This window comes from Nipponia nippon, unplaced genomic scaffold (assembly GCF_047370975.1).
Source record: "Nipponia nippon isolate SJK-2023a ecotype South Korea unplaced genomic scaffold, ASM4737097v1 scaffold_13, whole genome shotgun sequence".
NCBI lineage: Eukaryota > Metazoa > Chordata > Aves > Pelecaniformes > Threskiornithidae > Nipponia > Nipponia nippon.
In genome coordinates, this window is record NW_028262324.1 from 1,673,373 (window position 1) to 1,699,406 (window position 26,034).

A 26,034-nucleotide genomic window follows, 5' to 3' on the forward strand; every position below is an offset into this window, starting at 1 on the left:
CTCTTCCTGACCTTCACTAACAACTCTTCTCCCAGCCGAAAATTACCCACATGCTATTTTTACCATGTAAGTTCCTTTAATCTCAAATAAAGGCTCTAAGTAACCTCTGTCCTTCTGTCCTCCTGTCCTCCCGGTGGGGATGATGCATGGAGCAAGGCTGTGCCCGCAGCAGGGCAGCAGACAGCGCTGGGTGCTCACACAGGGCCCATTTCTGCTACAGCCGCTCTGACGCAGAAGTCAGGCCTCCGGCGTGGGATGCTGTGAGCCATTCTCCAGGCAAAACAGATGTTTTTCAAGTGGCTGCTGGAAAAGCCCGTGACGTGGAGGTGAAACGGTCCATGCGAGCCAGAGCTCACCTTGCCCAGGGACAGCTGCACACCCCGTTGCTAATTTGCACGCTCCAGCGTTTTATTTCTGCTGAGACCCTCGGTGCGCACCCAGGGGAGTTTTACCCACATTCGGCATTTGCAAAGCTGTGGGAGCCTGGAACCACGTCACCTTTTGGCGACTCCAGAAATCACAAGTTTTAGTGCCGAAAGTACCTGCAGCTGATTCCCGCTGGTTTCCCATGGGCCCGGCGCAGCGCTGCTCCATCCCGCAGGCTCCCGAAAGCCCTGAGCGGTGCTGGCACCGTGCTTGGCAGCCAACAGTTACTTTCCCCTGCCAGTTGCTTTTTTGTAAAGAATATTTTTGCCAGTTAACTGTGGCTAATGCGCTTTCATCTCGACAGTACGGATGCAGCCAGGGCATCTCTGAAAGGTGGTACTTAATAAAAGAGCACACGCCGATGAAGTTTCCTCCCCAGCCAAGCCCTGTGCTTTTCCCACGGGCTCCGCTGCGGTGCACATACACAAATGACCTTGGGATTTGAGCTGGAAAACTGCTGTTTTCTCAATGCCTACTTGGCTTCGGGGCAGAAATTCCGTCACTGCTCTCATGGCAAAGCTGGGAAGGAGCGGCGAGGGATGCTGGTGACATTTCCCTGCGGCGCAACGACCGCACAGCACGTTCTGCGTTTACGAAGCAGCAGGCTGCAGCCCCCGCCGTCAGGGCTGCTCGCTCCCTTGGGCTCTTTCATGTCACCTTGCTGGGGCACGTCCCGGTTGCCGGGACAGGGCTCCGGCGTAGCTAATCCCCTGCTGTCAGCTTCCACAGTGTCCCCTGCTGTAAACACAGCTGGGGAAGGAGAAGAGGAAACTTTATTTTCCCACCATTTGCGGTAGCGTTCACACCCACAGCCCTGAGTGCTTTACACACCAGAGCCAGTAGTATTTTACACCGATACGGTGGTTTTCCACCTCCAAGGCTCCCCGCAGACCCGGCCCGTGGTCGGGGGACGGCCTCACCGGGCGGGTGAACTCCAGTCGTGCAGAACGAAACCGTGCTCCTTGGCTCTGCAGCGATTTTGGAAACACCACCTGCCTGCTCAGTGCCTGCCGGGCACCTGGGACCTCATCCCACCCAGGGCTGCACGGGGACCCGGGGGAGGTTCCTGGGTCCCTCCGGGGAGCGGCTCCACCTTGCAGATTTGCCTTTAGCTACATGGGTGCGACTTTGTGGGTGCTTCAAGACTGGGGTGGCTGAAAGTTCTGCTTTCTCCGGTACCCCAGAAGCCATGCTGGGTGGGGAGGGGCAAGACTTTCTGCCCCGCTGTCCCTCAACGACGCGGGCCGCCATGTGCATCGCCTATGGGAGAGGAAGGCGGGAAGCAGAGGAGCGGAGTAAAACATGGCCAGGTCACTAAAAATAAGGAATGAAGCGCTGAGCGTGAGCTCGCAGGAGCTGAAAGCAGGTGTACGATGGCCCAAACAAGTCCGAAAAGCCGTCGGACAAAACAAGCGAGTCGGCGAGCAGCAGCTTTGTAAGCAGGAAAGGGGGTGAGGGACGATCGCTCCTCAGCTGAACAACCAAGCCCTTTTTAGGTTAAAAAAAATATTGTTGCGTTGGCTTAAGGCTGCAGTCGAAGCCGGCGACCACATTCCGGCTCTGCGAGCTGAGCTGTTGGTCCTCGCCCCGGGATTTCCCTGGACGTTCCGGGCGCGGCGGGGAGCCGCCCGGGCGCTCGGCTCCCGTGGGAACGGCGGGAGAGGGGGGCATCACCGGGCGGATTTCGGGGCCGGGGGGCGGCGGAGGCCGGCGGGGCCCGCCGCGATGCCGCGGTGCCCGGCGCTGCGCAGGGGCGGGGCGGGGCGGGGCGGGGCGGGGCGGCGGGGGGCGGGGCCAGCCCGGCCGCGGAGCGGAGCGGAGCGGCGCGGCGGCGGGAGCAGCAGCATGGAGCGGGGGCTGTGCGCCTTCGGGGACCCCAAGGTGAGGAGGCGGCGGCGGGCTGGGACCGGGGTGCTGTGCACCGAGACCGCGCACCGGAGCGGAGGTGCTGTGCACCGGGACACGCACGGGGGCTGAGGTGCTGTGCACCGGGATATGCACCGGGGCCGAGGTGCTCTGCACCGGGGCCGGGAACCGGGACATGCACCGGGGTCGAGGCGCTGTGCACCGGGACCGTGCACCGGGGTTGAGGTGCTCTGCACCAGGGCTGGGAACCGAGACGCGCACTGGGGCTGAGGTGCTGTGCACCGGGGCTGGGACCGGGACACACACGGGGGCTGAGGTGCTGTGCACCGGGATATGCACCGGGTCCGGGGTGCTGTGCACCGGGCCGGGCGCCGGGGCTGAGCCGCCGCAGATGCTGCGGGGCGAGGCCCGGGGTGCTGTGCCCCGGTGCTGTGCCCCGGTGCTGGGGCGGCGGGGCGGCAGCCGGGCCCGGCGGCGGAGCGCGGAGGCGGCGCTGGGCGCTCCCTGCCCGGGGTCCCGGCCCCGCTCCCCGCCCGGGGGCACCCCCGCGGCGAGGGCCGGGCTGGGGCGGTGGGGAGCCCCGAGCGGGCAGCGCTCCAGCTCTTCCCTCGGTCTGCTAAACCAAGCGTTTTCCCTTGTTTTTTTGTTTGTTTCTTTGTTTCATTTGGGGCTTTGGTTTTGTTGTTTTATTTTTTGGCGTTTTTTTTTGTTTTGTTTTGTTCTGTTTTCTCTTAAACATTTAGTTCAGTTATTCCTCAGAACCCCGAGATACCACCTTGGTGACTGCTGTCAGAGGGTGCTCCAGTCTTTTGCTCTCGCCATGCGCTGCATAAACACATCTCAAGTAGGATCGTACAGTAACATGTTCATTAATCAGATTATAAACAAGTCGTGGCGGAGGGAGATGAAAGAGGTGTGGTCAGCAATAACCCTGGGTCCGGTGGCCGGGCGCTGCCGCGGGACAGCTCAGCTCCTGGGCCGCGGTCTGGCGAAGCTGGCGGATGGGGAGCAGGTTTTCTCTGCCTGGCTGCTGTCGGGGTCGGGCTCTTGGTGGGCAGCGAGGGGCAGGGGAGACCCCGAAAAGTGGCGTGAGGGTTGTGGTGGTCCCACTCGGGGAGAACCTGAGCGATGGCAGCTGCGTGTGGCTTTCCCAGGGGAGGAGATTGCCTCCTAAAACCCAAAAGGGTTTTTTTTTTGGCCACTGTTTGCATCTCCTACCCCTCTCAAACCATTTATCTCTCATTTTGACCTCGCACCAGCGATGTCTAGCGTACTGGGAAAAGCCCGTGTGCACGGGTCTGATTTGCGCTCCGTTCCATCGCTGCACGAGGTTTCCTCTCGGGAAATGACGCAGGCAAACCTCGATACCAAAATCGCAGTGACACCTCCTGATGGTTAAAGCCTCTTCAAGGCTCCTTCAGTTTTGGGAGACGTCGGCGTTTCATCAGCTCCACTAAGAACAAAAGCTCTTGGTTCACCCCAGTGGTTTTAAACGTTTGGCTGAGAGAAGCAAGTTAAGTTCTTCTTTCGCTTGGGCTTCTTCCTACTTTTCCAGTGCGTGGAAGAGTGTGATGCTGAAGAGAGCGACCTAGGAAAAGCTGTGCGGGGTTTGACCACTAAGACCAGGCTTCTGTTGTCTGGTTGCCGGCAATTACGAGCCTGGTTTTCCTGAGTCAGGCAGTCCCTTTCAGTCCTGTGAACCTGCTAAGTCAGGCTTGGGAAAAAAAATGGGTCTGAAGTCAGTTAATGAGCCCTATTCATTCCCCTGGACCCTCTGCCATTGGGAACGATCCGTTTTGTGTTTGAGAGATGTTTCTGGTAACTGGAGCAGCTTCGAGCCCCAGCTGAACGCGGGGCCGGGGCTGCCTCCGCGTTTTTCGGGAACGCGCTGACTCCCGGCTACTGCAGCGGATGAACAGGGAGCTGCTGGGGCTGCTGGAGGGCGACTTTGAACCCTGTTATCGTAGGCCATAAAAGAGCAGAAGAGACTGTCGTTCCTTGGGCACCGACCATCAGCCTCTTCCCTCTCTGCTCCGCAACCAGAGCAGAGACGGTGTCCTCACTCGCTGCTGGCTCCTCTCCCCGCGGGCCAGCCCCAGCTCGGGGGCTTCGGGACACGAGGCTCTCCTCTCCCGCCTGCCTTGAGTTGCATTGCGGGGAGCAGGATGGGAACGGGGGCTCCTGGGGTCAGGCCTGCGCCTTCCCAGCAGCCGGCGTACCTCTGCCGCTGGATGCTTCTGTGCCAAATGAGCTCAGGTCGCGTCGGGCAGGCGCTCCCGCAAGCCCTCCCGGGGCACGCTGTGTGCGTCACGGCGTCTCGGAGCCCGTCCCTGGTCAAACGGAGGCAGTTGTCTCCGACATGTCCTTTGCATCTGGGAACTGGGAGAGCTGGCCAGAACTGGCTGTAGCTGTGTGTCCCCGTCGGTGGCTAGGAGAGCGCCTGGTGCCCGCTCTGCTGCGGGGCGCTGGCTGTACCGGGGTTTGGGTGGGCGTCCCGCTCCCCGGAACAGTGCAGCCTCCCCCTGCTCCGGGCAGACCTGCGGCTGCGCCCGGCCGGGAGTACAGGTATCTGCCTCGGGTGCAAAACTACAAACAAACAAACAAACAAACAAACAAACAAACAAACTGAAAAAATAATTTAAAAAGGTGATCCTTATTGCAGGGAGTGCAAGTGCATGAGGGTGTGCCGGGGATGACGTTTTCTTCGGCTCATCCACTTCTTGCGCACAACCTGACCCCTGGCCAGCTTGGCACGGGGCACAGCCTGGTGCCGCCGAGGCTGCGCTGAGCTGCGCCGTACCTTAGGCAGCGATGCGCCTGCTCGTACCTCCGGTACCGCTCTGCAGGCGCCCTCGCGGATAGCCTTCCCGGCTCCGCTGCTCGGACGCGAGGGCAGTAAGAGGCTGGCTTGGGGCTGCTCAAAGTGCAAGGACTCTGTTTATCGCTCTGAAGCGTTGCCTTGTCCCAGCCACGTGCGAGTGCGAGATCTGCGGTGGCTGAGGGAGGGACGTGGCCCTGCTGCCCCGTGGGAGCTGTCGCTGCCGGAGGGTGACGCAGAGCCGCCGTCACCTATTAACGGCACCGGGAGCCTCGTACCGAGGTCGGTGGAGGCTGAGTGGTTGGTGCTGGGAGGAATGGGAGCATCCTCAGCACGGGAGCATCCTCCTCGGTCACCAGAGCCACGTATCACGTGAATGCTTCTCTAGAAAGCACGAATATTTCTTGCAGTGGAGCAGTGGGTCTTGTAGTCTTCCACATTTCTCTTTTAAAGGCTCAAACCTTAAAGAGTACGGCAGATTTGTCTCCAAAATGCATTCGCGGGTGTCGTCAGGTTTGAGGATAATACTGTGCCTCTTCCACTTTGCGTCCCTCTTGATCCGCTCTCACCTCTTGCGTCTCAATGGGCGCTTGGGGTGAGTTTATGACGAGGACGACTTTGCTCCTGACAGCGCGCTTTCATAAAACCGGTGTTTGGGGGACATGGGTTGTTCTTTTTGCAGTGGTTGGCATTCGTCTTACCTCTTGTGGAATTTTGCTCTCCATTAATGTTTTCCTGCCACGCCTATCTAACAATTGGCGAAGGACAGCTGTAATTACTCTGGTTTTCAGTTATCGAGATTAATAAAGCGAACTTTAAATTTTCACCTTTTAATCTGCTGATAAATAATCCTGGGCAAAGTCACTGCTAAGGGCTTTAAAATGATGCAACTTTAGCGGCTGCCTGGATTATCTATTAACATCTGCTGGAAACCGTCGAAATAAAAGGCGAGGTTGGTGTCACTTTTGCCGTGGTGTTAGGGCTGACTTTGTTCATGGTATATATTTAAAATGACCCTAAAACCACCTAATACGGAGATTCCCTGAAGTGCCTTAGCTTGGATGGTACTTTTTATGCCACGTAAGAGGCAAACGGAGCAGTTCACTGCTCTGCCACGGTCCGCTGAGCAAACCCTAGCGTAATAGAGAAATTCTGTTGGGTTGGCTGTAGCTGAAAATACTTCGAATGTTTGGTTAACTTCTTCCTCTTAATTTCACTAAATTGAAAATAATCAGACTTGATCTTTGAACGGAACATACTTGTTTGCAGTACCTCATTTGGTGTTTGGGTTTATTTTTGAAGCTTATTAAGTTTCAAAGACAACATTACAGTATTTTCAGAAGAGAAAAGTCAAGCCAGAGCCCTTAAAACTTCTTTTTTTTTTTTTTTTTTTACATCTGAACCGCCTCGCTGATATCTGTGCTAACGAGCCACGTGCTGTGGTTGAGCTAAAACTTTTTTGGCACAAAAATGGAAAGCGCTTGGTTTGCTCCAGCAGCCTTGCTGGGGGTGGTCTGTGCTGAGGCCGCACAATTCATGGCCAGTTTTGTCTTTCGAACTCATCCCTCTGGCTTTTGACAACTCTTCAGTAAAACTCGGCGATTTTACTGAATTGCACTATGGTTTTTTCGGTGCGCTGGCCGGCGGTCAGCGACCGCGCTCTCAGCTGCAGCGGCGTGGAGGTGCAGAAGCAGGGCTGACGGGTGGCCGCGCCGTGCCGAGCCCCTGCCAAAGGCGGTCCTGAGGGTCCTCGCTGCAGCTGGGGGACGAGCAGCGCTCCTGCCCCAGGAAAGCGTTTGAGAGCTCCGCTGCTTTCTCGTTCTTCATCAGAACAAACGTTACCACGTCCAGGTTTGCTGTGAGGAAGGCAGGCATCGCTGGTCCTGGCGTGGCTGAAGGCTCCAGTGCTGTGCAGCCCACGGTGCCGTTGGGGTCCTGGACCAAGTGTCAAGATCCCTATTTGATCTGTGTGTGCAGGCTTCCCCTCCAAAGAAACTGGAGGGCTTGGGGTGGGAGACCACGTGTGCGTGGACCTCTGTGTGCCGAGGAGCAGAGCCCTGGAAGAGGCGCTGGGCGTTCACCTTAGTTCTGCTTGCTCAGGCATCGTCTCCTGGAGCCACAGTTCAGAGAAAACTCTTTCATCTTTATCTGGGTACTTTCCTTGACTTAAAGCAAGGTCATGTCACCCACTTGTATCTGGAAAAGGCTTGGGCTTTGTTTACCCAAAACAAACAGGCAGGAAGAGAGCCGGAGTGTAATCTGCAGCGAGCAGCCTCCCACGGACCTGGAAACCCGCGGGCTTTGCGAGCAAGGCACCTGGGGGAGCTGAGCTGCTCGGTTCTGCCTCTGCTGATTGCATCCTTATCTAGGGCCCGCTCTTGGTGGAGACCCTTGTAGACACACCTTTACTTCTTCACTTGAATGTCCTTTGGTAATCTGAATAGCATAGATTAGTTCTCAGCTGCAGAGAGCAACCCTGCCAAGCACTGATCTTGAGGAACCCCACAACTTTTTGGGTTGAGCAGGATTGCACAAGCATTTCTTATCACTTAGTTTAGGTTCCTCCAGACCCAAAGAAATGCACGGCAGGGGAGGAAGAGCCCGTTACTGGTGTCAGAGAGGAACCTTGCTGCTTTGCAAGCATCTCACCTGCAGTAGTGGCAGAAGGAGGTGGCTTGCAAAGATGAAGGCCACCGCTTTCGCATTGATGGAAGTGTCATGTTGGGATGTTCTTGCAGGAAATGCTTGAGAACTGTTTGGAGTGAGAAGACCTCAGTAGGTTCGGGTTGCTTGGTTTTTATATCCAGCATGAGCGAGTTTCAAGCCTGTAACTCCATCAGAAAGTCACAAGGGCTGTTGAAAACCTCAAGGAATGGAGCTTGCCTGGTTTTGAAATAGGAATCAGAGCTCAAGAGTGGAAAACGTGCCAGGCGTCCACATCTGGCAATGCAGATCATGTCCGTAGTCTGTTATTTTATCTGCTGCTTCTCGGGACATTTAGTCCTCATAAGCAGGATTGCATAACTTGAGGTGGGGGAAAAGATCAGGTTCTGCCCTTTTAAAATCTTCACCCCTGTAGATTCAGATCGTGTCTTACGGGTAGGAGAAGTGACAGGGATATCTTTTTACAACCTGCTCGCGGTGGTGTCTGTGGGGATAGCCATGACCCCTGGGCCAGCTGATTGCAACGGTGCAGGGTCAGTAGCTCAAGCTTCCCTGAGCCTGGCACCTGCATTTTGCATCTCACCAGCGCCCATTTCAGTGGCTTCATGGCCAGGTGGCCCGAACCCGAGCCCTGTCCCGCCACAGCAACGATGCCCTTTTGCAGCAGAAGCGGTCAATGAAAACCCTGACTGAGTCAGAAGATGGGTGTCCCTACCTGCGTGGCAGGCGTCTAGGGCTGTGGGAGGAGGTGGGGATGGGAGCGAGCCCGTGGGCATTGGCACTGGTCCCAGAGCTGGGCATTGCCAGCCCTGCACCGGGGGCTGGGCCAGCGCCGTTGAGCTCACGTCAGCTGCTCGTGGATGCTTCGGAGGAGAGCGAAAGGACCTTGAGGTGGACAATTACGCGTTGCCCTGCTTGTAGGGACCGCTTACTCATTCTTCTTCCAGCTCCATGTAGTTATTGCTTGATAGGTGCCCTGACGCCAGAGGCTTTGTGGGTTTTAATTAGTAACCCTGGGCGGTTTAGTTGTCCATGCAAGCATCCAGTCCTCTTCTGAAGCCCACCCAATTCTTACCCTCAGCATCCTGCAGCAATCATCTGCACAGGAAAAGGGCTTTGTGTATTAAGTTGCTGCTCCACAGTTTCATTAAAAAAAAAAAAAAAATTAAATATGTATTTTGTCGGCTATCCCGTTGCTTAAAAGAAAACAGTTCTGGAAAGATGAAGATCTAGCTGAAATGTTTTACAGCTAATATTTTCCTTCCCAGTTCGACGTCCAAATTACTTTTGTCCTGTTCCTCCAAAAGCCCCAGCTGCCTGATGGAAAAAGCTTGCTTTTGCTGTTCTGGGGCTCTTTCTCTGAGACCCGTTGTTTCAGCCATTATCAGGCAGCAGGGTTTCAGGGTGAAGCGATCGGAGTTACTGTCCCATTCTTAATGAGCCAAAATTGAAGTGTTTTATTTTGAGCCCAGCTTGTCAGCTCGACGGGGCAGCTCTTGTTTTTTTTGGTTTTGACAGCACCTTGTACCATGGGACTGACCCCATGCGTAGGAGTAGAAAGCCTGTACGCTCTGATAATACCAAGTAATTAACAATATGTCAGGAGCCGATTCTTGGAAGTGAAGGCAAAGGTGCTGTGTAATGACTCTTAGCAAATTAATTGATTCTTGGGTGGCTGAATTCAAGAAGGAGCAAGCTGGAAAGCGAAGGTGTTTGGGGTTTGGTTTCTTTCACTCTTCCCAAACTCCAACCCACACAAGCTAGATAAGGATAGGGCAGTTCCTGAAGATTATTGGAAAGACAATAAATCTCTAAAAATCCATTAAATGTGTCAGCTGCAGCAGCAATAAGGAGATATTTAGATAATACTTAGATATTGAAAAATAAACTTTGTAATGATGGTGTTTTAAAAAGGTTTTTGTGCTTTCATGTCATGACTTTGTCCCTGTGTTGGCTGCATTTACACCCGTGTTAGCACCACCTGCTTCTATCTCAGCTTGTGCTGGAGCTCCGAGTACTGCACCAATTTCCCTTTCTCTTATTGCAGGTCGAACTTCATGTCCACCTGGATGGAGCCATTAGACCAGAAACAATCTTGCACTTTGGCAGGTGAGTCGTGGCGGGGAGAAAGCTCTGGGAGCTGCAGTCCAAAAGCATCAGTCCCTGCTCCCGTGCCTTCTGCTTGCCCAGTTCTCCGAGAGAGGAGCTTGTGCCAGCAGGCTGGGAATGCCCCCCTCTCCCTTGCTGTGCAGGCAGCAGACCTGGCTGGTGCTGGTCTCGCCGCTGCGCAGACGGGTGCTCTGGCTGCACGGCGTGAGCGCGGCCCAAAGGGCGATGCTGCAGCGGGGCTGCACCGGTAGCAGGAGCGTGAGCGAGGTGGTCATCGGTCCCGTCAGCCGGGCAAGCGGAGAGGAGCCACCGTGAGAAAAGTACTGAAGATGTCTCATAAACAGAGCTGTCTGCCTTTGAAGTGTACCTGGGAAATGGCAGAGTCAGTGTATTCTTCTTTCCTTTTCCATGGTCCTAATTGCAAAAGCAAGTTAAATGAAAGCAGGCTGGGAGCGTCTCCTCAGTGGTGGTGCCGTACCGCAGCCTTGGGAGGAAAAACCAGCTTGGGTGCTCCTCCCTGCCCTGCTGCTGCACCTTTGAACCCTAGGCTGCCTGCCTGGTGCGAGCAGTCGAGGAGCCGTGCTTGCGTGAGGGTGGCCCGGGAGAGCACTTGGCAGCGCCTTAGAGAGGTGGTTTCCTTGACAGAGCCCACGTGCATCTCCTCGCTTCAGCGTAGCTCGTGTGGGAAGCGCCAGGGTGAATGATTAACTGGTGCGAGGCCCTGGCTCCACGGCTGGAAGCAGAACAAACTTAAGACTTCTTCCAGCTGTCACTATTCAAAAAGCTAATGAAGACCAGCAGATAGCCTCAGATCCAGAAAGTGGCAAGCTTTAAGATTTCGGGCCCCAGCTCTGAGGCACAACTCTGGCACTTTGGGGAGGAAATCAGTTCTGAGGAGGATGGGAAGCGGTTCTGGCATCGCGTGAGCCCAGCAGACGCCAAGGCAGTGTGATCTGAGGGGGAAATACTCTCTCTAAAGCAGCTTTTTCCGCAGGGAGTGGCCATACATTTTGCAGTACAGTCAGTACAGAAGGTGGATCAGAGATTTCCATCTAATTTCCTGCAGGACATTGGCGCAGTGAGCTGAGTTGGGGTTCCTGCTGGCTCTGCCCGCGCCGCTGGCGGGCTGCAGGGCTGGAATACAGCTCCCGATGGACAGAAGAGTCCGTCGTGCTGCCTCCTTCGGGCTCTGCTGGGTCCCTGCTGCCAGCAAAGGACAAATGCCGGTGTCATCCCCCAGGAGGGTCATAGGAGCCCTGAAGCCCAGGAGACACCAGCCATCTGAGGATCCATGCCTCTCGCTTGCTTAGGGCAGAAACCTTTGTTGCCTGAGCGTGTGCCGAGTTCCCTCTTATTTTTAAACAGCCCTGGCATCCCCGGAGCTGCCAGCCCTCGGGTGGAGCAAGGCTGTGCTATTCATGGGCTCTAAAACTAGCACTCGCACAAATGTAAAAGCACCAGGCAGTGTAGGAGGCTGTAGGGGACTGCCTTACTGACCTCACCCTGCACACAGAAAGCTGCTCATGGTCTATTTTTAAAGGTAAAGAGCTGGAAATAAATTTGCCAGCTGGTGGCTGACCACGTGGAAATAACCCGAAGCTGCTGGGATGTACAAGTCCTTTTGAGCAGTGGCTGAACTGCTGGTTTTAGAAGCTTTGGCTCCAATTCTGCAAGGGCTGGGTCAGGCTTTGCATCCCCCCTGCCCAGCCAAAGGGTTCAGAGCCGTGGCAGACCCCTCCTGGGACTGGGCGTCCCCAGGAGAGGTGCCCGCTCTGCTGTGGGATGGCGTGCGTGGTGCTGCCCGTGGAGGTAGCTCTGGGCAGGACGCTGAGGTGCCAGCGAGCACAAGCACGTTCCCCTGGGGCAGCTTTGCTCTGGGAAGGCTCCCAGCTACCAGGCAGGTTGGATGGGGCAGCTCCCAAAGCCGTGGTGGCAAGATCCGCCAGACCCCCCTCCATCGCAGACCTGGCTCCGGCGTCTCTGGGCTGTGGATCATCCCAAAGCGCTGTCGCTGCTGGCTGCGCAGAGGCAATCCTTCGGGAAGCACGTGGAGAAGGTCAGGGAAATGGCTTTGCTGTAGGAAACTTTCCCTGGGCAGGTGGAGGAAGACGCAGGCCGGTTCTTGGAGCAGAGGCCGATGTGTCGGTGGCATGGAAAGGGCAAGGAAAACTGATGCCTTGGCAGTGATGAACGTCCCCTGCCGAGTGCCAGCAACTTAATCTGCACCGATTGCATGGGAAGGCTGCGCGCAGGGCTGGTTTCCTTCCTGCCCGAGCAGGGAATGAGCAATGGTTACTGGGCCCAGGAGTGGGGTCCTTTGGGCTGCTTCCCTGCGGCTTGCTCGTCGGGACGGCCGCTGGTGTCGGGACGCTAAAGCCATCCGTGGGGTTTTGTCTCTATTAGCAGAGAGGTCCATCAATCGGCTGTAATTCGTTGTGGCAGGAAAGAGGATTAAAACCAAATTTCTAGTTATTATTCCTAATTTAGAGTGGCATTTATGGGCAGAGTGACAGCCTGTGGAGCGGGGGTGGCGAAGCCTGCCCGGGAAGCGTGCGGCATCCCTGGCTGGCAGCCTCCTTGAGCCTGGCTGCCACCCCACCGGGGACACTTGCACCCACCCGGGACTCCAGGGACAAACAGCTTCTTCCCCCTTGGCAGAGTTCAGGTGGGCTTTACCATCTCCATCCCTTTGGTGAGAGCGGTGGTTGGGACTGCCGTTTGCTCCTGTGTGGGAGGTGTCCCCATCAGAGAAGATACCACCACAGTATTTGCTCGGGAACCGGCTCGCTCGCGGGAGCTGCTGGCATTAAACCCACGAGCCACGGCACTTCTGCGCGCGTGATTCTGTGCCTGGCAGCATCTCCATGATTTTTCCTGCCCTTGAGCCTGCATAAGTGGAAATTAACTTTTCTAAAGAATTTTGGCAATTCTGTCGCGAGGCCTAGGAGGTGCTAAGAAATAATCCAGAGCCCCTTTAGACGAACTCCTTCTTAAGCTTAAAATGTGCTCTGGCTGTGTTCCTGACGGTCAGTCTGGGCTTGTATTTCGACTTGTGCTTTGCCTGTAGTTTGGATTGCCTTCCTCCCCACTGAGATTCAGGCCTGCATCTGCAAGGCAATTTTGGAAGGACAACATGTGCCGTATCTTTTCTGTGAAGAAATGGATGTTAACGCTGCCAGCTCGGGCCGCGATTGCTGTACGAAACGGACTGATTAAAAAATGCAATAGCCTTCCCCGTCAGTAACGTGTGGCTTCGTTTCCAGGAAAAGAGGGGTTCCTCTCCCTGGAAGCACTGTTGACGACCTCCTGAAGCATGTCAGCTACAAAACACCACTGACACTTACCCAGTTTCTAGAAAAGTTTAACCACTACATGCCTGCTATTGCGTAAGTACCCTGCTTTTTGCTGCTTCTCCCTCAACCCTTGGCAGGACCCCTTGGCTAACGTTGCCCAGCCTTGGAGGTCACCTCGCCCGTCCCCAGTGTGCCCCAAGGGTGATGAATCCCGGTGACGGGTCCCACTGCCGTCCCTGCAGGGGGGACCGCGAGGCGGTGAGGAGGATCGCCTACGAGCTCGTGGAAACGAAAGCAAAAGAAGGCGTCATCTACGTGGAGGTCCGGTACAGCCCTCACCTCCTGGCCAACTGCCGCGTGGATCCCATCCCCTGGGGCCAAACCGAGTGAGTGACCCCGCCGTGCCGGGGAGCCGGCGGGTGGCCGGTCGGCGTGGAGACGTCTGGTGTAACCAAACCTCCTCTCTCCTCCAAGGCAGCGAGCGCCGGCACTCTTCCACCTCTCTTCCCCATCCACAGGATTTTTCCTCTTATAATATCTCTGTGTGCTGCTATGTTTTAACGTCCCTTGCTTTGGGCACCGAATTCTGCATGTGTGGAGCAGCTGTGCTTAACCTTCTGGCTGGAGCCAGGCTCTGTGCAAGGGGAAGCAGCGTTCGGATGTGGAATTGTCTGCCCGCAAAATGGGAATTTGAGCTGGCAGAGATGATGGGCAATATTGGAGGGGGCTGGCGATCCGATCCCTTCTTTACCTGCCATCCCTGCTATGATGTGGGCCTCTGATTAAATCAGTGCTGAGCTCTGTGGCCCCTTGCAAAACGTGCTGTGATGGGCATTGAGCCCCTGTGCCCCAGGGAGTTGTGTGCCCTAATGAGGTGCTCTGGCAAAGAGCGGGTCCCTCTGCTCAGGCAGGATTGGCATCCACGTCCCCAAGGCTTTTCTAAGTTTTGCTATCATCTTTGCATGCTTTTGTGCCTGACATCTTGTATATCTGGGCATGGCATGGGTGTAAAAGGTGTTCTTTAGCTCTGGGCGGTCTTGTCGGGCTCCTCTGGATGTTAAGGTGAGCGGGACCCCGGGCAGCCTGGGTTTTGCATGGGGTGTCCCCTGGGGACGCTGGGCTGGACCTGCAGCTCCTGCCTGCTTCCCTGGTGGGTGTCCGACCTCTCGCTGACGCCTTTTCTTCCCTGCAGGGGAGACCTCACTCCAGACGAAGTCGTTAACCTCGTAAATCAGGGACTACAGGATGGAGAAAGGGATTTCCGCATCAAAGCCAGGTCTATTCTATGCTGCATGCGCCATATGCCAAGTAATGTATTGCAGCTCCCCTGCTGCTCTGCTCCCCTTCCCTGACGCGTGGCGGGGGGTGACGTCCCCTGGGTTCAGGTCCCCGCAGAAATGCGGGGAAAGCCCCGGTCCCGCGGCCTTGGGTCTGACGCGGGACCAGATAGTGCTGAGAAGGAGTAGGTTTTTTTTCTTGGGGGGGGGTCCTCTGCTCCCTTCACCATGGGGAAAGGGTCTGCTGGATGCAAGAGGGGGGGTCTGTGGGCACAGCCGGTATCTGAAGGGTCTTGGTAGAGTGACAAAACGGGCCCTTCTGTCGTCTCCTGGGAGAGGCACGATTTCTGCTCGCACCTCGCTGCCTGCCCAAAGGCTGAGCGCTCCTTGAAGCCATTGCCACAGCGAGCGGTTGCATCGGCCACGACCGTACGGTGGGTCCGAGAGCGAACAGTCACGGGGGGGGACCAGGCGTGGGATCTCGCACCTTCCCTGCTCGTGGTCGTGCTGCTACAGCAGCGTGCTCCTTCGTTAGCCAGGACCATGGGTCAGCCAGAGAATCCGCTGGTCTCTGCTGGTTTAAGCTGAAAACACAAGTAAAATATGCTTAAGTCACATTATATAAAATGTTTTTTATAAGATCAGCAGCTCCAGACTTCATCGGTAACAGGTGCTGTGTCCCAGAACAGGAAGAAAACCCAATTTCCAGTGTTTCATTGGGCTGCTGAGTTCTGTGAGCATCTTCCTCTAGGGAAAGATGCGGTCGGAGCGAGGCTGTATGGCAGTAGCTGTTCTATGGGAAGACTTTGTTATTAAAATCTTAATATCTCACAACAGTTTTATGTAGGTTTAGGAGGGTAGATGGTCGAAAGATTTTCACTAGTGAGTACAACAGTTAATTTGTGTCTAGATATGTGAAAAATGATATTCTTGGAAGAGAGTGGATTTTTTTTTCCTGCCTGCACAGTCAACCCCAAACAATACTTTGAAAACTTGACCCTTAAATTTCTGGTTTCTAGGAAGAAAACTTTTTTCTTTGTAGAAACTGGAGAGCGGTAGGGCAGTGTCACGCTTGTCTGCAGTTACTGACCCTGCCAACGCACACGTGGTGCAGGCGGAAGGCGGCGGAGCACCCGAGGGCACGCGTGGCGTGCGCCAGAGGGCTTGCTCGTGCAAACAGCGGAGCGGGCGCTCTCGTGCCCACGTCCCAGGGCACCAGCTCTTACCCAGAGCCAGTGACGCCCTCGGTACCCAGTGATGCACTCGAGAAGAGCCTTTAGTGCTGCGTTCGGGACGTGCCGCACAGGGAAAAGCCACCCTGTAATTTATGAACTGGTGAGAGAAAGGCAGTGATGCCAGCCAGAACTAGCTCATATTAAACTTGTTAATAAAATAATGGCTCCAACCCAGGGAGTTGGAAACTGATGAAAAAAGACGATGAAATTGCACACGTTTTCTTATGTATTTGTATGATTTTGGGATTGTATGTACACAGCAGGTGCCTGTTACTTATTAACGCTACCGTTTTTCTCTGTTTCTTGGCCTTTTTGCTAAGGGTAAGTGCTACGTGAGCTGGTAGATGCATGTCCTTTCTCAGAGGTTGTCCTCTATCCTGATCAGAGCTCTGAAGTAGTTGTTTGCCACTTGTTACTCTCTTTCTCACTGATGCCCAAAAGCTAAAACAGTGCGAGAGGTAAAGGTCAGCCTTCCAGGATGCTGCCCAGCTCCTTCCCACCGGCGGTAGCGTCCGTCTGCTTGCCGGGGGGAGCTGAGGATGCTCTGCAGCGGGGCAGGGCTGGCTGTCCCGCGGGGCCCCCCGGAGAGCCCTCCCCGCCCGAACCCCGCCGTGACACCACGCGGCCGACGGGCCGGTTCTTCCCTTTCCTCCCCCTCGCCCGGCCTGGCGTGGGGTGAACGCTGAGGAGCGACTTGAGGGATTTCTCCCACAGCACCTGGGCTGTGCAGGTCAGCTTACCTTGGGCCAACTGCAGTCAGCACCGTGTTTGGAGGGTTTTTCTATTTTCTTTTTTCTTTTTCTTTATTTTCCCCTGCTTGAAAGTGAGCAGAAAAACATGACGAGAGCAGCTTTATAGCTGCTAAATGCATTTGATTTCCCTTTGATTGACGATGGACTCGTCAGTTGGCAGCTTTTATTTGCCTGAAGATGGCAGACCTTTCTAGAAGTCTGTTAGCTTTCTTTTTGAACGCCAAATTTTAGGAAAGACCAAAGAAAATAGCTCTAGCCTTCTAGTTATATGACCAGGATTTGTTTAGAGAAATGCTGAAGGTGCGACTCTTACCGGTGCTTTCTCCTGAACCCTGGTGCTGTCTCTTCCAGGCTGGTCTCCGGAGGTGGTGGAGCTCTGCAAGAAGTATCGAAACAACTCTGTGGTGGCCATCGACCTGGCTGGGGATGAGTCCCTGAAGGTGGAGAACTCCTCCGAGCATAGGAAGGCTTACGAGGTTTGTTTAATAAGCTTCTTAAAAGAAATGATGAGAAAAACGTATATTGAGGGGACGTGCATGAGGGGACACGCAGTATGTTATTCAGACTGCAAACATCTGGGACAGCTTAAAAATTCATTGCAGCTATTAAAAACGTTCTGTTAAATAGCAAAAGTATTTGTTTATATTTCCTAACTGATTAATGGCAGGCATCATTGCTTAAACATGGCCTTAGAGCTGGAGCTCGGCCCGCTGCCCCGTAGCACCGCGTGTGACACGAGGGACGTGGAGCCCGTGTCCCCCCGGCAGCTCCCTGATGCTGCCGCCGGGGGTCTGCTCCGGGGGCTTGGTGAAACCACGGCCGAGGGTGGAAGAGACTGGCCTTTCCAGTCTGGCAGAAATCACCCAAGGAGCAGAGAAGAAGCTGCACATTTGAAGTGCTTTTATCTGATTTTCTCAAACGCAAATGCTGGAATGGCGTCAGGAGCCTGATCCCAGATTCTCGCTAGACCTCAGCGCTTTGCAGCGGCTCAAAGGGGAGGCTTCGCGCCTCGCTCCTCTTTGCTGGTGGGAGTTTGGTCCCCTCCATCGGTGGGAGAGGAGGTTGTGCACCATCGCTGCCAAAAAGGACGGTGGTTTGCAAGTGGCGCTCGGGGCTGAAACGACGTGGGGCTTTCTCGGCGTCTTTGCCCCCGATGCAAGGTCCGCCTGTGCTGCTGTGCCACGCTGGAGGAACCGAGTGGTTATAAACTGAGGTGTGGGCACAGGGTTTTATTACCTGACGGGCAGGCGCGTCTCATCCTGCCCTGGCGTGCCAGCAGTACCCAGGGCCGGGCTCCTCCGCCTGAAGATGCGGCTTGTCGCTGCGCCGGGGGCTTGGTCAGGCTCGGCGATGCTGAAGCAAATCCCGCTCCCGTCCGTCGGCCCCTCTTGGCCTGTGTGGCAGGGAGGTGCATCCCCATGAATACTGCTGCGACGCTCCGTGGGGTACGTAATGCATCCAGGGAAACTGGAGAGACTTGTGATGTCCCTTGGGTGGGCACCTTCTGCCTGGGAGCTCTCGGGGCTGCTGGAGGGGAAAGAGCAGATAACGGCAAAAACTCGACTGGCTGCTGGCTGCGGAGGAGCACTGGGAAGTGTAGAGCCAAGGATCCTAGGACCACCATATCCAAGGAAGCAGGGATCCTTGAGGAGAAGCCAAGGGAAGCACCATGTGTCCTCGGACAAATGGGTTGAAAAAGGGATTAAAGCACTCCAGGGAAGATATGCCCATGGACGGACGTTAGACGCGAGCTCCCCCCGGGGTGGAGGGGCTCAGGCTTCGGCAGCCAGGAGGGTTAGCGGGGAGGGGTCCCAGTGCACTGCTCTTCCTGACCCCGCTGCTTGTGTCCCCGGCTCCTGCTGGGATAGCTGGGGATGCCTGTCTTGGGACGGGGGGTGAGTGTTTCTGGTTTCTCTTCATCCTGTGTAGAAACAAGTGGAAAATCTCTGTGCTGGTGTGAGCGTGTCTCTCTTCTTGGTCTGGTACTTCAGCCAGAGGGATTTTGTTTTCTTAAAAAGTGTCAAAAATTAGCTGTTTGGGAAAAATCAACACTCACTTAAATGCAGGGAGCACAGAGTGCCTGTCAGGTCGATGCGCGTGGGGGTCTTCTGTCGACATCCCAGGCAGAGCCTAACCCGACCTTTGCTGGGCCTGGGTGTGCAGCACATGAGGAGCTGAAAATTAAGTAACTGAAAAAAAAATCATGAGTGAAAAGCGCTGAAGGAGTGCCCGGGAAGAGTGTCTGCTGCAGGATGGGGCTTGCAGCCTGCCCGCCGCCGCCGGCGGCGTGGCCCTTCTCCAGCAAGGCAGGAGCCAGGCTCCCCTCGAGGCTGCCTGGCTTCCCAAAGCCCAGGTGGCCTGTGGCCGCCCTGGCAAGGGATTTTTTGGGATGATCATGGAGAGCGTCTCGAAACGCCGCCCAGAGCTGCACCCGCAGGGTCCCCCCGGCGGGGCTGCCTCCATCCCCAGCCCCTCACGGGAGGGAGGTGCTGGGTGTCTGAGCATCGATACACCTCTGCCCTGGGGGCTTTTAACTTCTCGCACTTGGCGGCAGCCGGCCAAAAAGGTAGAAGTTTCAAAGACAGGAATTGCTGCGAGGCTCGTGCAGAAGGGCGAGTGGGTGGAGGAGGGCGAGCTTCCAGCTTGCTGCTGTCTGGAGAGGAGGCAGTGGTGAGCTTGCCCGGTATTAAAAGACCCTGGAGGAGTCTGGCTGGGCTCCAGGGGAAGGTAACCAGGTGTTCTAAGTTTCTCTGCTTCTGGCATTACCAAGCTCTTCTCTCACAGCCTGGGCTACAGCGGAGAGTGCAGCTCTTGGGGTACGGGGCTTGTGGTTTGGGGGCTTTTCACGCAGAGCCCTGTTGCTTGCTGTGCCCCCGCGAGTGGTGCCGGCCCAGGGCTTTGCTGACCTTGCTGGGGGTGATGGGACAGGAGCGTGTCCTCCCTTGCATTGCAGGAAGCTGAAAGATGCGGGATTCATCGTACCGTCCATGCTGGGGAGGCCGGCCCGCCTGCCAGGATCAAGGAGGTACGAGGAGCTCCCGGCTCGGGGCAGGGGTGGGAAGTGCCCCTGCATCCCCTGCACCGGGGAGAGAGGAGCCCAAGTCCTCTCCATATTCATAGCAGAGCAAACATCAGGGACCCAGGCAGAGATCTGGCCCCGAGGGCTTAGACAAGGCTCTCCCCGGAGCGGCTCCATGGCACGGGCTGCACCCGTGGCAGGGCAGGGATCTCTGGGCAGGCAGGAGCCGAGCTGGTGCTCGGAGGCTGTACGCCGTTCCCCTGTGCTCCCTAGGCAGTTTATCTCCTGAAGGCTGAGCGCATTGGCCATGGCTACCATGTCCTGGAGGACCCCGACCTCTACAAGGAGCTGCTGAGAGCAAAGATGCATTTTGAGGTAAGGATGTGTGGTGGGAGGGTGACAGCCAGGTAGCTGCTTTCTGAGAGGAAAATCAGCCCTCGCTTGGGCTGTGTCACGACGTGACACCCAGGCGCTGGCCACGCATATGGTGACGTTACCGTTGAACCTGGATCACCAAAGCTCCACAGCAAAAATGGTGGTGACCCCTGGCTGTGTGCTGGGGTCTTTGCTGCAAGCACAGCAGCTTGCAGGTGTGTGGCAGAGAGAAATGGATCTCTGAGCTGAGAGAGAAATTTCTGGCTGAGGATAAATTTTGTGCAGCTTGTTCACTAATTTATATACCTCAAACCTCCTGCAAAGCGGGCTGCTGTACCGGAGCCTGTCTGGGTGGCGGGTGGAAGTGCCTGGAGTTACTGTGCATGGGCACATTTCCTTGGCTTTTCCCCAGAATGGGTCTATCCAACTTATATAGGGAATATATATGTATATACTTAATGCCAGTGGTTTCTTAACTGCGGTGGATACGCGGCTGGTGGCTTTACTGGCCACGGGAAATACCCCACCAGCTCCTGCCACTGTCACGCGGGCTGGGGGCTCTTCGCATCCGTGTCCCGGGACGTGCACCGGTCCATCGGGGTAGCGCGGAGGGGCAGCTGCGAACAAAGCTCTAAACCTGTATCTGGCTTTTCCAGCGTGCTTAGCTATCTGTGTATGCAGCTGGGGTTCGGATCTGCGTGGCTGATTCTGATTTTCGTGTTTAACTCCCCCAAACAGGTCTGCCCTTGGTCCAGCTATCTCACTGGAGCATGTCTTCCGGACTTTGGGAAACACCCAGTAGCACAGTAAGACTTCTCTATGATGTGTAATTTTAAATAACCAGGGTTTGGGTTGATTATAGCTGCTTTATTGCTTTACAAAGGTAATGCACATCTAACCACTTAGGAGAATGTGGTACATCCTCGCCCTTTGGCACAGAGGGGCCCGGTGCAGCCGGAGGGATGTGGGGGTCCCTCGGGGAGGCTGTCCTGTCGCTCCGGCCCCTGCTCTGAGCTGTGGGCCAGGAGATGCTGCACGCTGGCCATTAGCCCTAGTTTGTGGGTGAGAGCTGAGGTTGCTGAACCTCTGAGCAAGAGACACGCCGATGCTCTGCTCTCTCCACTGGCGAAGCAGAGCGGTGCGGGTGAGACAAGCCAAGCCCTGTGTTTGTGCCCAGCGATGCAAGCTGCAGGGACAGCGGCGAGGTCTTTGCTTTTGCTGTGTTTCACCCTGAGAAGTGCATGACCGGTGCCATATCCAGTGTTTTCATAGAATCGTTAAGGTTGGAAAAGACCTCTGAGATCATCGAGCCCAACCGTTAACCTGGCTGCCTGGTCCCCCTCTAAACCATGTCCCTCAGCACCACATCCACACGTTTTTTGAACGCTTCCAGGGACTGTGACGGCACCACTGCCCTGGGCAGGCTGTTCCCATGTGTTACCCATCAGTTCAACTGGATTTCCTTACAGATTTAGGAAGGATCGCGCTAACTATTCCATAAACACGGATGACCCCCTCATCTTTAACTCCAATATCGACAAGGATTACAGCATAGTGAAGGACTACATGGGCTTCACTGAAGAGGAGTTCAAGAGAGTGGTAAGTTGGCCTCGGCTGGATGCTCTGCCGATGTCCCAGTGCAGCCCAGAACAACCTGCTGGTTTTCTTTATAAGCTGAAGAGTTTTCGATGGAAATCGGAAAACCCTGTGCTGGCCTTGTAAGCACGAGGCCGAGGAGGGCGGCGGAGCTGGCTGGAGGGGGATGCGGGGAGCCGGGGGATCCGAGAGCAGGGTGGCTCTGCAGGGGCTGCGTCGCATGGGCTGACTGCTCGGGGCTTTACGGGGAACAGGTCGGAGTGGGAATTGCCCACCAAAGATCTGAGTAGGAAGGAAGGTGCCTCTTGCTTTTTTTTTTCCCCCCCTGGATTTCAAATTATGTGTAGGTTATTTCAGGACCTGGCCCAAAAGTTAGTGAGATTCAGCAGCTACAAAAGCGCTTGCAGTTTTTGCACGTGTAACATGAGTGTGCAACAACTGCGCTGGAAACAAAGTGCCTGCTGGCTTCAGTTTTGGCACACAGTCATTTGTGTGTCTTGATTACATCTTGAAAACTGGCTTTAATCGTTGATTTTCTAATTACTTACCCAAGACAGAAAGACAGGATAACTGTTGGGAGTCTGACTCAGCTGGTTACCAAGCGAACCTTTCCTGGTTTGCACTGAGAGTCGTGCCCAGCACTTTCCCTGATGTGTCTCCAGAGATACTTGCTTGGATTGGGAAGTGCAGGATGCACTTTGCAAGAGAGCATCAGTCCTGCTCTCTGCACTGGCTGGAGGAACAAGTCCCTTTCTCCTACTTTCTGGGTCTGGAAGGGGGAACAAGGACAGTTCTCAGCTCTGGGATCCTGGACCTGCGGCTGTTCTGCTGCCAGCTGCCCTCTGCTGCTCTTGCAAAAGCCAGGTTGTCCCTGTGTAATCAGAGAGAAGTCCCTGCACGAGACGGACGGGCAGGTTAAATTGCGCATCAGGCTGGCACCACCACCGTGCCGGGAGAGGCAAGAGCCCAAAGCAGAGCTGGGAGTGTAGGAGCGGGTCTAAAGCACATGTCCTAAAAACTCCAGAGCATTTCAAGACCTTTACTTGTGCCTGCCTTGTTCCTCTTGGGACTGTCCCTAGTGATGGGCAGAGCAGTTGCCCTGTAAAAGGAGGCTGTGGAAATAAATCTTGAAGTGGAAACTTCACACTCTGTCGCCTGCAGCTGCTCAGAGCCAGATGTTGGGATGTGCGCAACAACGTGTTCATGTCTGACGTGTCTTAATGTCTCCCTTGTGTCCCCCTCTACCTCCCCAGAACATCAACGCAGCTCAGTCCAGCTTCTTACCTGAGAAGGAGAAGCAGGAACTGCTGAACACGCTGTATGAAGCCTATGGGATGGTCCCCAACGCATCGTGATCCATCCCTGCGAGCCAGCGTGGAGCGGTGGCCCTTCTTCATGCGTGCTTGACTCTCCCCCGTGCTAGCGGGAGCACTGGGAGAAGGTGCCCGGAGTTGGTCTCTATTACTGGCACCCCTGTGTTGACCCTTACAGTGCTAAGCAGAATCAGGCTGTCCCATACACCTACCTATACCCCAACAAACTCTCTTCCAAATGGATATCCAGCTTCCTATCTTGCTGTTGTGCAAGCAGACTGAATCTGCCTCCTGGCCTGACTCCCTTCTCCATCTGCCAGTCATTCTGTACTGCAAATGCAAACAAAAGAACCTCCCCTGCTTTTTTTTTTTCCCCTCTTCCCCTGCTTTCCGCCCCCCCCTTTCCCTGCTTTATCTGTCCTGCCCCCCTGACCTGCCTAGCGCTTGTCTGCAGTGCAGAAATAACCACCTTTAACTGTGGCCTGGGTTAATCTTCACCTTTCTGGGAAAAAGGTGTGTTAGTGTTGACAGGGAGTGAGCAGGCGCTTCAGAAATAGAGGCTTTATTCCCATCCGTGTGGGTAGGAGGGCTTGGCCACAGCTATATTTACCCAGGGTTAGTCCTGTACTAACAAGACTGGAACAAGAACAAACTGGAAGCTGGTGCTCTTGCCTGTGCACAGGTCTGAAGGGCATTTAAAAAAAAAATACCCTTTTTTTGGCATCTTTTCTTGGATAAGGACTCCCGTGTATCAGGCCTCCCAATGTCACTGCCGCAGAAGCGCACACCTTGGGCTCAGGTGCCAGCTGTGCTCACAGCTGGCCATGACCACGCTCGCACATGCATAGGAAGTTGGAACATGTTTTTACCATTTTGGGCCAAAAATCTGCCTTCTGGGACTTTTCCCAGTGTTATACTCATCCTGGAGAATTCCTGTGAACTGCAGTTTGCTCTTCCTCTGTCTTTGTTTAGGACTTGGAAACCCCGTGATTGATTGCTTGTTTTAACCATTCTGCCCTCTTCCTGACGTGACGTAATCTTTAGGCACTATTAAAACTGAATAAGTAAATTAATAAGCTAAGGCCCAATGTCACGTGTTGAATCGGGTCCCATCCAAATTGCTTCTCTCATTCAGCCACAACGCTGGCTAGAAGTCAGATCTTCAGTTTGGTGGAGAATTTATACAGAAATATTCACCAAAATTCCCAAGCGATTTTGGTGCATTATAGTATTTTTACCTAATATGCAAGAGAGCCATGGATCCAGAGAGGAGACCATCATTTTCTTACGGGAGTGTGTGGTGTGCTTTAGCATCCCAGGTGTCTGCCAAGATGCTTACTCCAAAGATGTTGTACCAAAAAGTTGCCTTGGACAAGGGGCCGTGGTTGCCATTACCGTGGACGGTGTGGGAGACTGGTCCGGTCTCCGCCAGCAGCGACCGTGTGCTGGGAGTATTTCCATTCTTGCTGGGCTTCCATATTTGTCTTCTGAGTAAAAAACTAATCTCTGAAGTACATGGTGCATATATACACCTATATATATATAAATATATATATATATATAGCTAGGTAGACGGATATGATAGAGTGAGTTTCTTACTTTTATAAAGCAAATGATAAAGCATCACTTTTAAGAACATGATTGCAGTAAGAACCAGGCTTTTTTGGGTAATTTTTCAGCAAAAATTGTTTCTGAAGAAGAGTTGCTTGTTTGGATTCTGGACAGTTGATTGTTAATCCTGTTTAATAAAATAACAAATTTATATTAAAAGATAAATCCTCTCGCCTTTCTGTTCAAGGGAGACTGTTGGGATCCGTGGGCCACGACGTGAGCCATCGTAGCCCTGCCAGAGCACGAGGGTTGATCGTAGGTGTGCCGGGGGCCTCGGTAGCCCGATTCCTGCCTTCTGTTGCCAGCTTGGAGCGCTCTGAAAGCTAACGCAGGGCAACCGGAGGGAGGGTGCCCCTGCTCCCTTGCTAGACAGGCAAGTGGGATTTATGGCTGCAGGTTGTTCCAACCTCACGTGTCCTTTTCCCTTCGGTGATCAAAGGGACGCGTATCTCACCGCTAGAAGCGGCAGCACCATCACTGCGCGCTCTCACTTTTTCAAGCACGTATCAAAAGGAGTTTACAGTATTTTCCCCCCGCGTGTCCTGAGTTTTGCGCAGTCAGTTGATGCTAAGAGCCAGAAGTGGTGCGGCCCGGGCTGCCTGCCTGTTGGACTGCTCAGGCCAGGGCTGCGTTTGCTGAAAGACTTTCTGATCGTTTAGCGCTCAGTTAGAGTTTCGGGAGGTCCGGCGTGCCCCCGTGTTCAACCGAAATGAAGGGCTCGGAGCATCCGTGTGCTCAGCAGCTTTGCAAGTCAGGATGCGGCTGGATTAAGCCAGTGCCCTTGGTCTTTCAGCACAATCGGCGACAGCAGCTGACCTGGCTCTTTCGCTTGCAGGGGAACCTGATGCCTCTCGCCTGTCCTCTGAGGGGAGCTGGCCGACGGGTCCCCAAGCATCTGCCTAAATATAGTTCTGGAACAGATATTTTCTGACCAGGGAGACCTAAGATTAGCCCATGTTTGACTGCTGGAGGTCTTGCGTGGTGCGCAGTCCCTCTGCGTTGCCTTTCAGCTTGCTTTGTGTGTGCCAGCGTGAGCCAAAAATACCGCGCAGTGGCAGGGAGGAGAGCTGGAAATGGGGTTAAAGACCCAACCGTGCGGTCAGCGAAGCCCAGGAGCTACCTGCTGTTTTGCCCCCAAGCACAGGGAAAGGGGAGCAGGCTCTTGGCCGCCGTCCGGGCACAGAGCTGCAATAGTATCCAGGCAGTGCCAGGAGCCGAGCTGGGCTGCAGCTGCCAAAGCAGCAGATGCAGCCGCTACCTGGCTGCCAAATCCTTGTTTCCTGTGGGGGCTGGAGCCGTGGCCATCTCTGTCCCGGCCCCATGGCCATCGCTTTCCAGAGGCCCACAGACAATTGTCCCTCTGTCTGCCAGCTGCTTCTCTGCTTATTTCTGGTCTTGTTTTCTCTGATAAATCGCAAACTTGTAACATACGGTTCTTCCCTAGGCTGTCAGGGTGATGCTTGTCCTTGTGTCACCAGCGGGGAGTATTTCTGAGCTCTGCCTTGGCCCTGCCCCGAACATTGATCCAAGCCGGGCTGTGGCTGCCTCCCGCAGCTCTGGCTGGATCGGCTCTGCCTGGGCCGGGTGAAACGCCAGCGATGGCCTCGTAGCTCTGTGCTGCAGAGGGAAGATGCCTCTGCCCACCGGCGCCTCTTCTGCTGGGGTCTGGGCCACTCCGCC

The 26,034-nt window shown here is 55.0% G+C and overlaps 1 protein-coding gene across 1 annotated transcript; it reads left to right on the top strand.

Moving 5' to 3' along the window:
• The first annotated feature begins 2,225 nt into the window (after positions 1-2,225).
• Positions 2,226-24,477, top strand: ADA (adenosine deaminase). Its single transcript, XM_009473354.2, has 11 exons — positions 2,226-2,307; positions 9,822-9,883; positions 13,147-13,269; positions 13,419-13,562; positions 14,369-14,484; positions 16,792-16,916; positions 19,394-19,465; positions 19,733-19,834; positions 20,573-20,640; positions 21,304-21,433; positions 22,684-24,477. The coding sequence occupies exons 1-11, from the start codon at positions 2,272-2,274 to the stop codon at positions 22,783-22,785; spliced, it is 1,080 nt and encodes a 359-aa protein (XP_009471629.1). The 5' UTR covers positions 2,226-2,271; the 3' UTR covers positions 22,786-24,477.
• Positions 24,478-26,034: the final 1,557 nt, after the last annotated feature.

Bases quoted from the DNA above. Each gene is read 5' to 3' on its own strand.
- ADA (XM_009473354.2), top strand. From the start codon at position 2,272: ATGGAGCGGGGGCTGTGCGCCTTCGGGGACCCCAAG. The intron at 9,884-13,146 runs GTGAGTCGTGGC...CTTCGTTTCCAG, and splicing joins ACAATCTTGCACTTTGGCAG to GAAAAGAGGGGTTCCTCTCC. The intron at 13,270-13,418 runs GTAAGTACCCTG...CCGTCCCTGCAG, and splicing joins CACTACATGCCTGCTATTGC to GGGGGACCGCGAGGCGGTGA.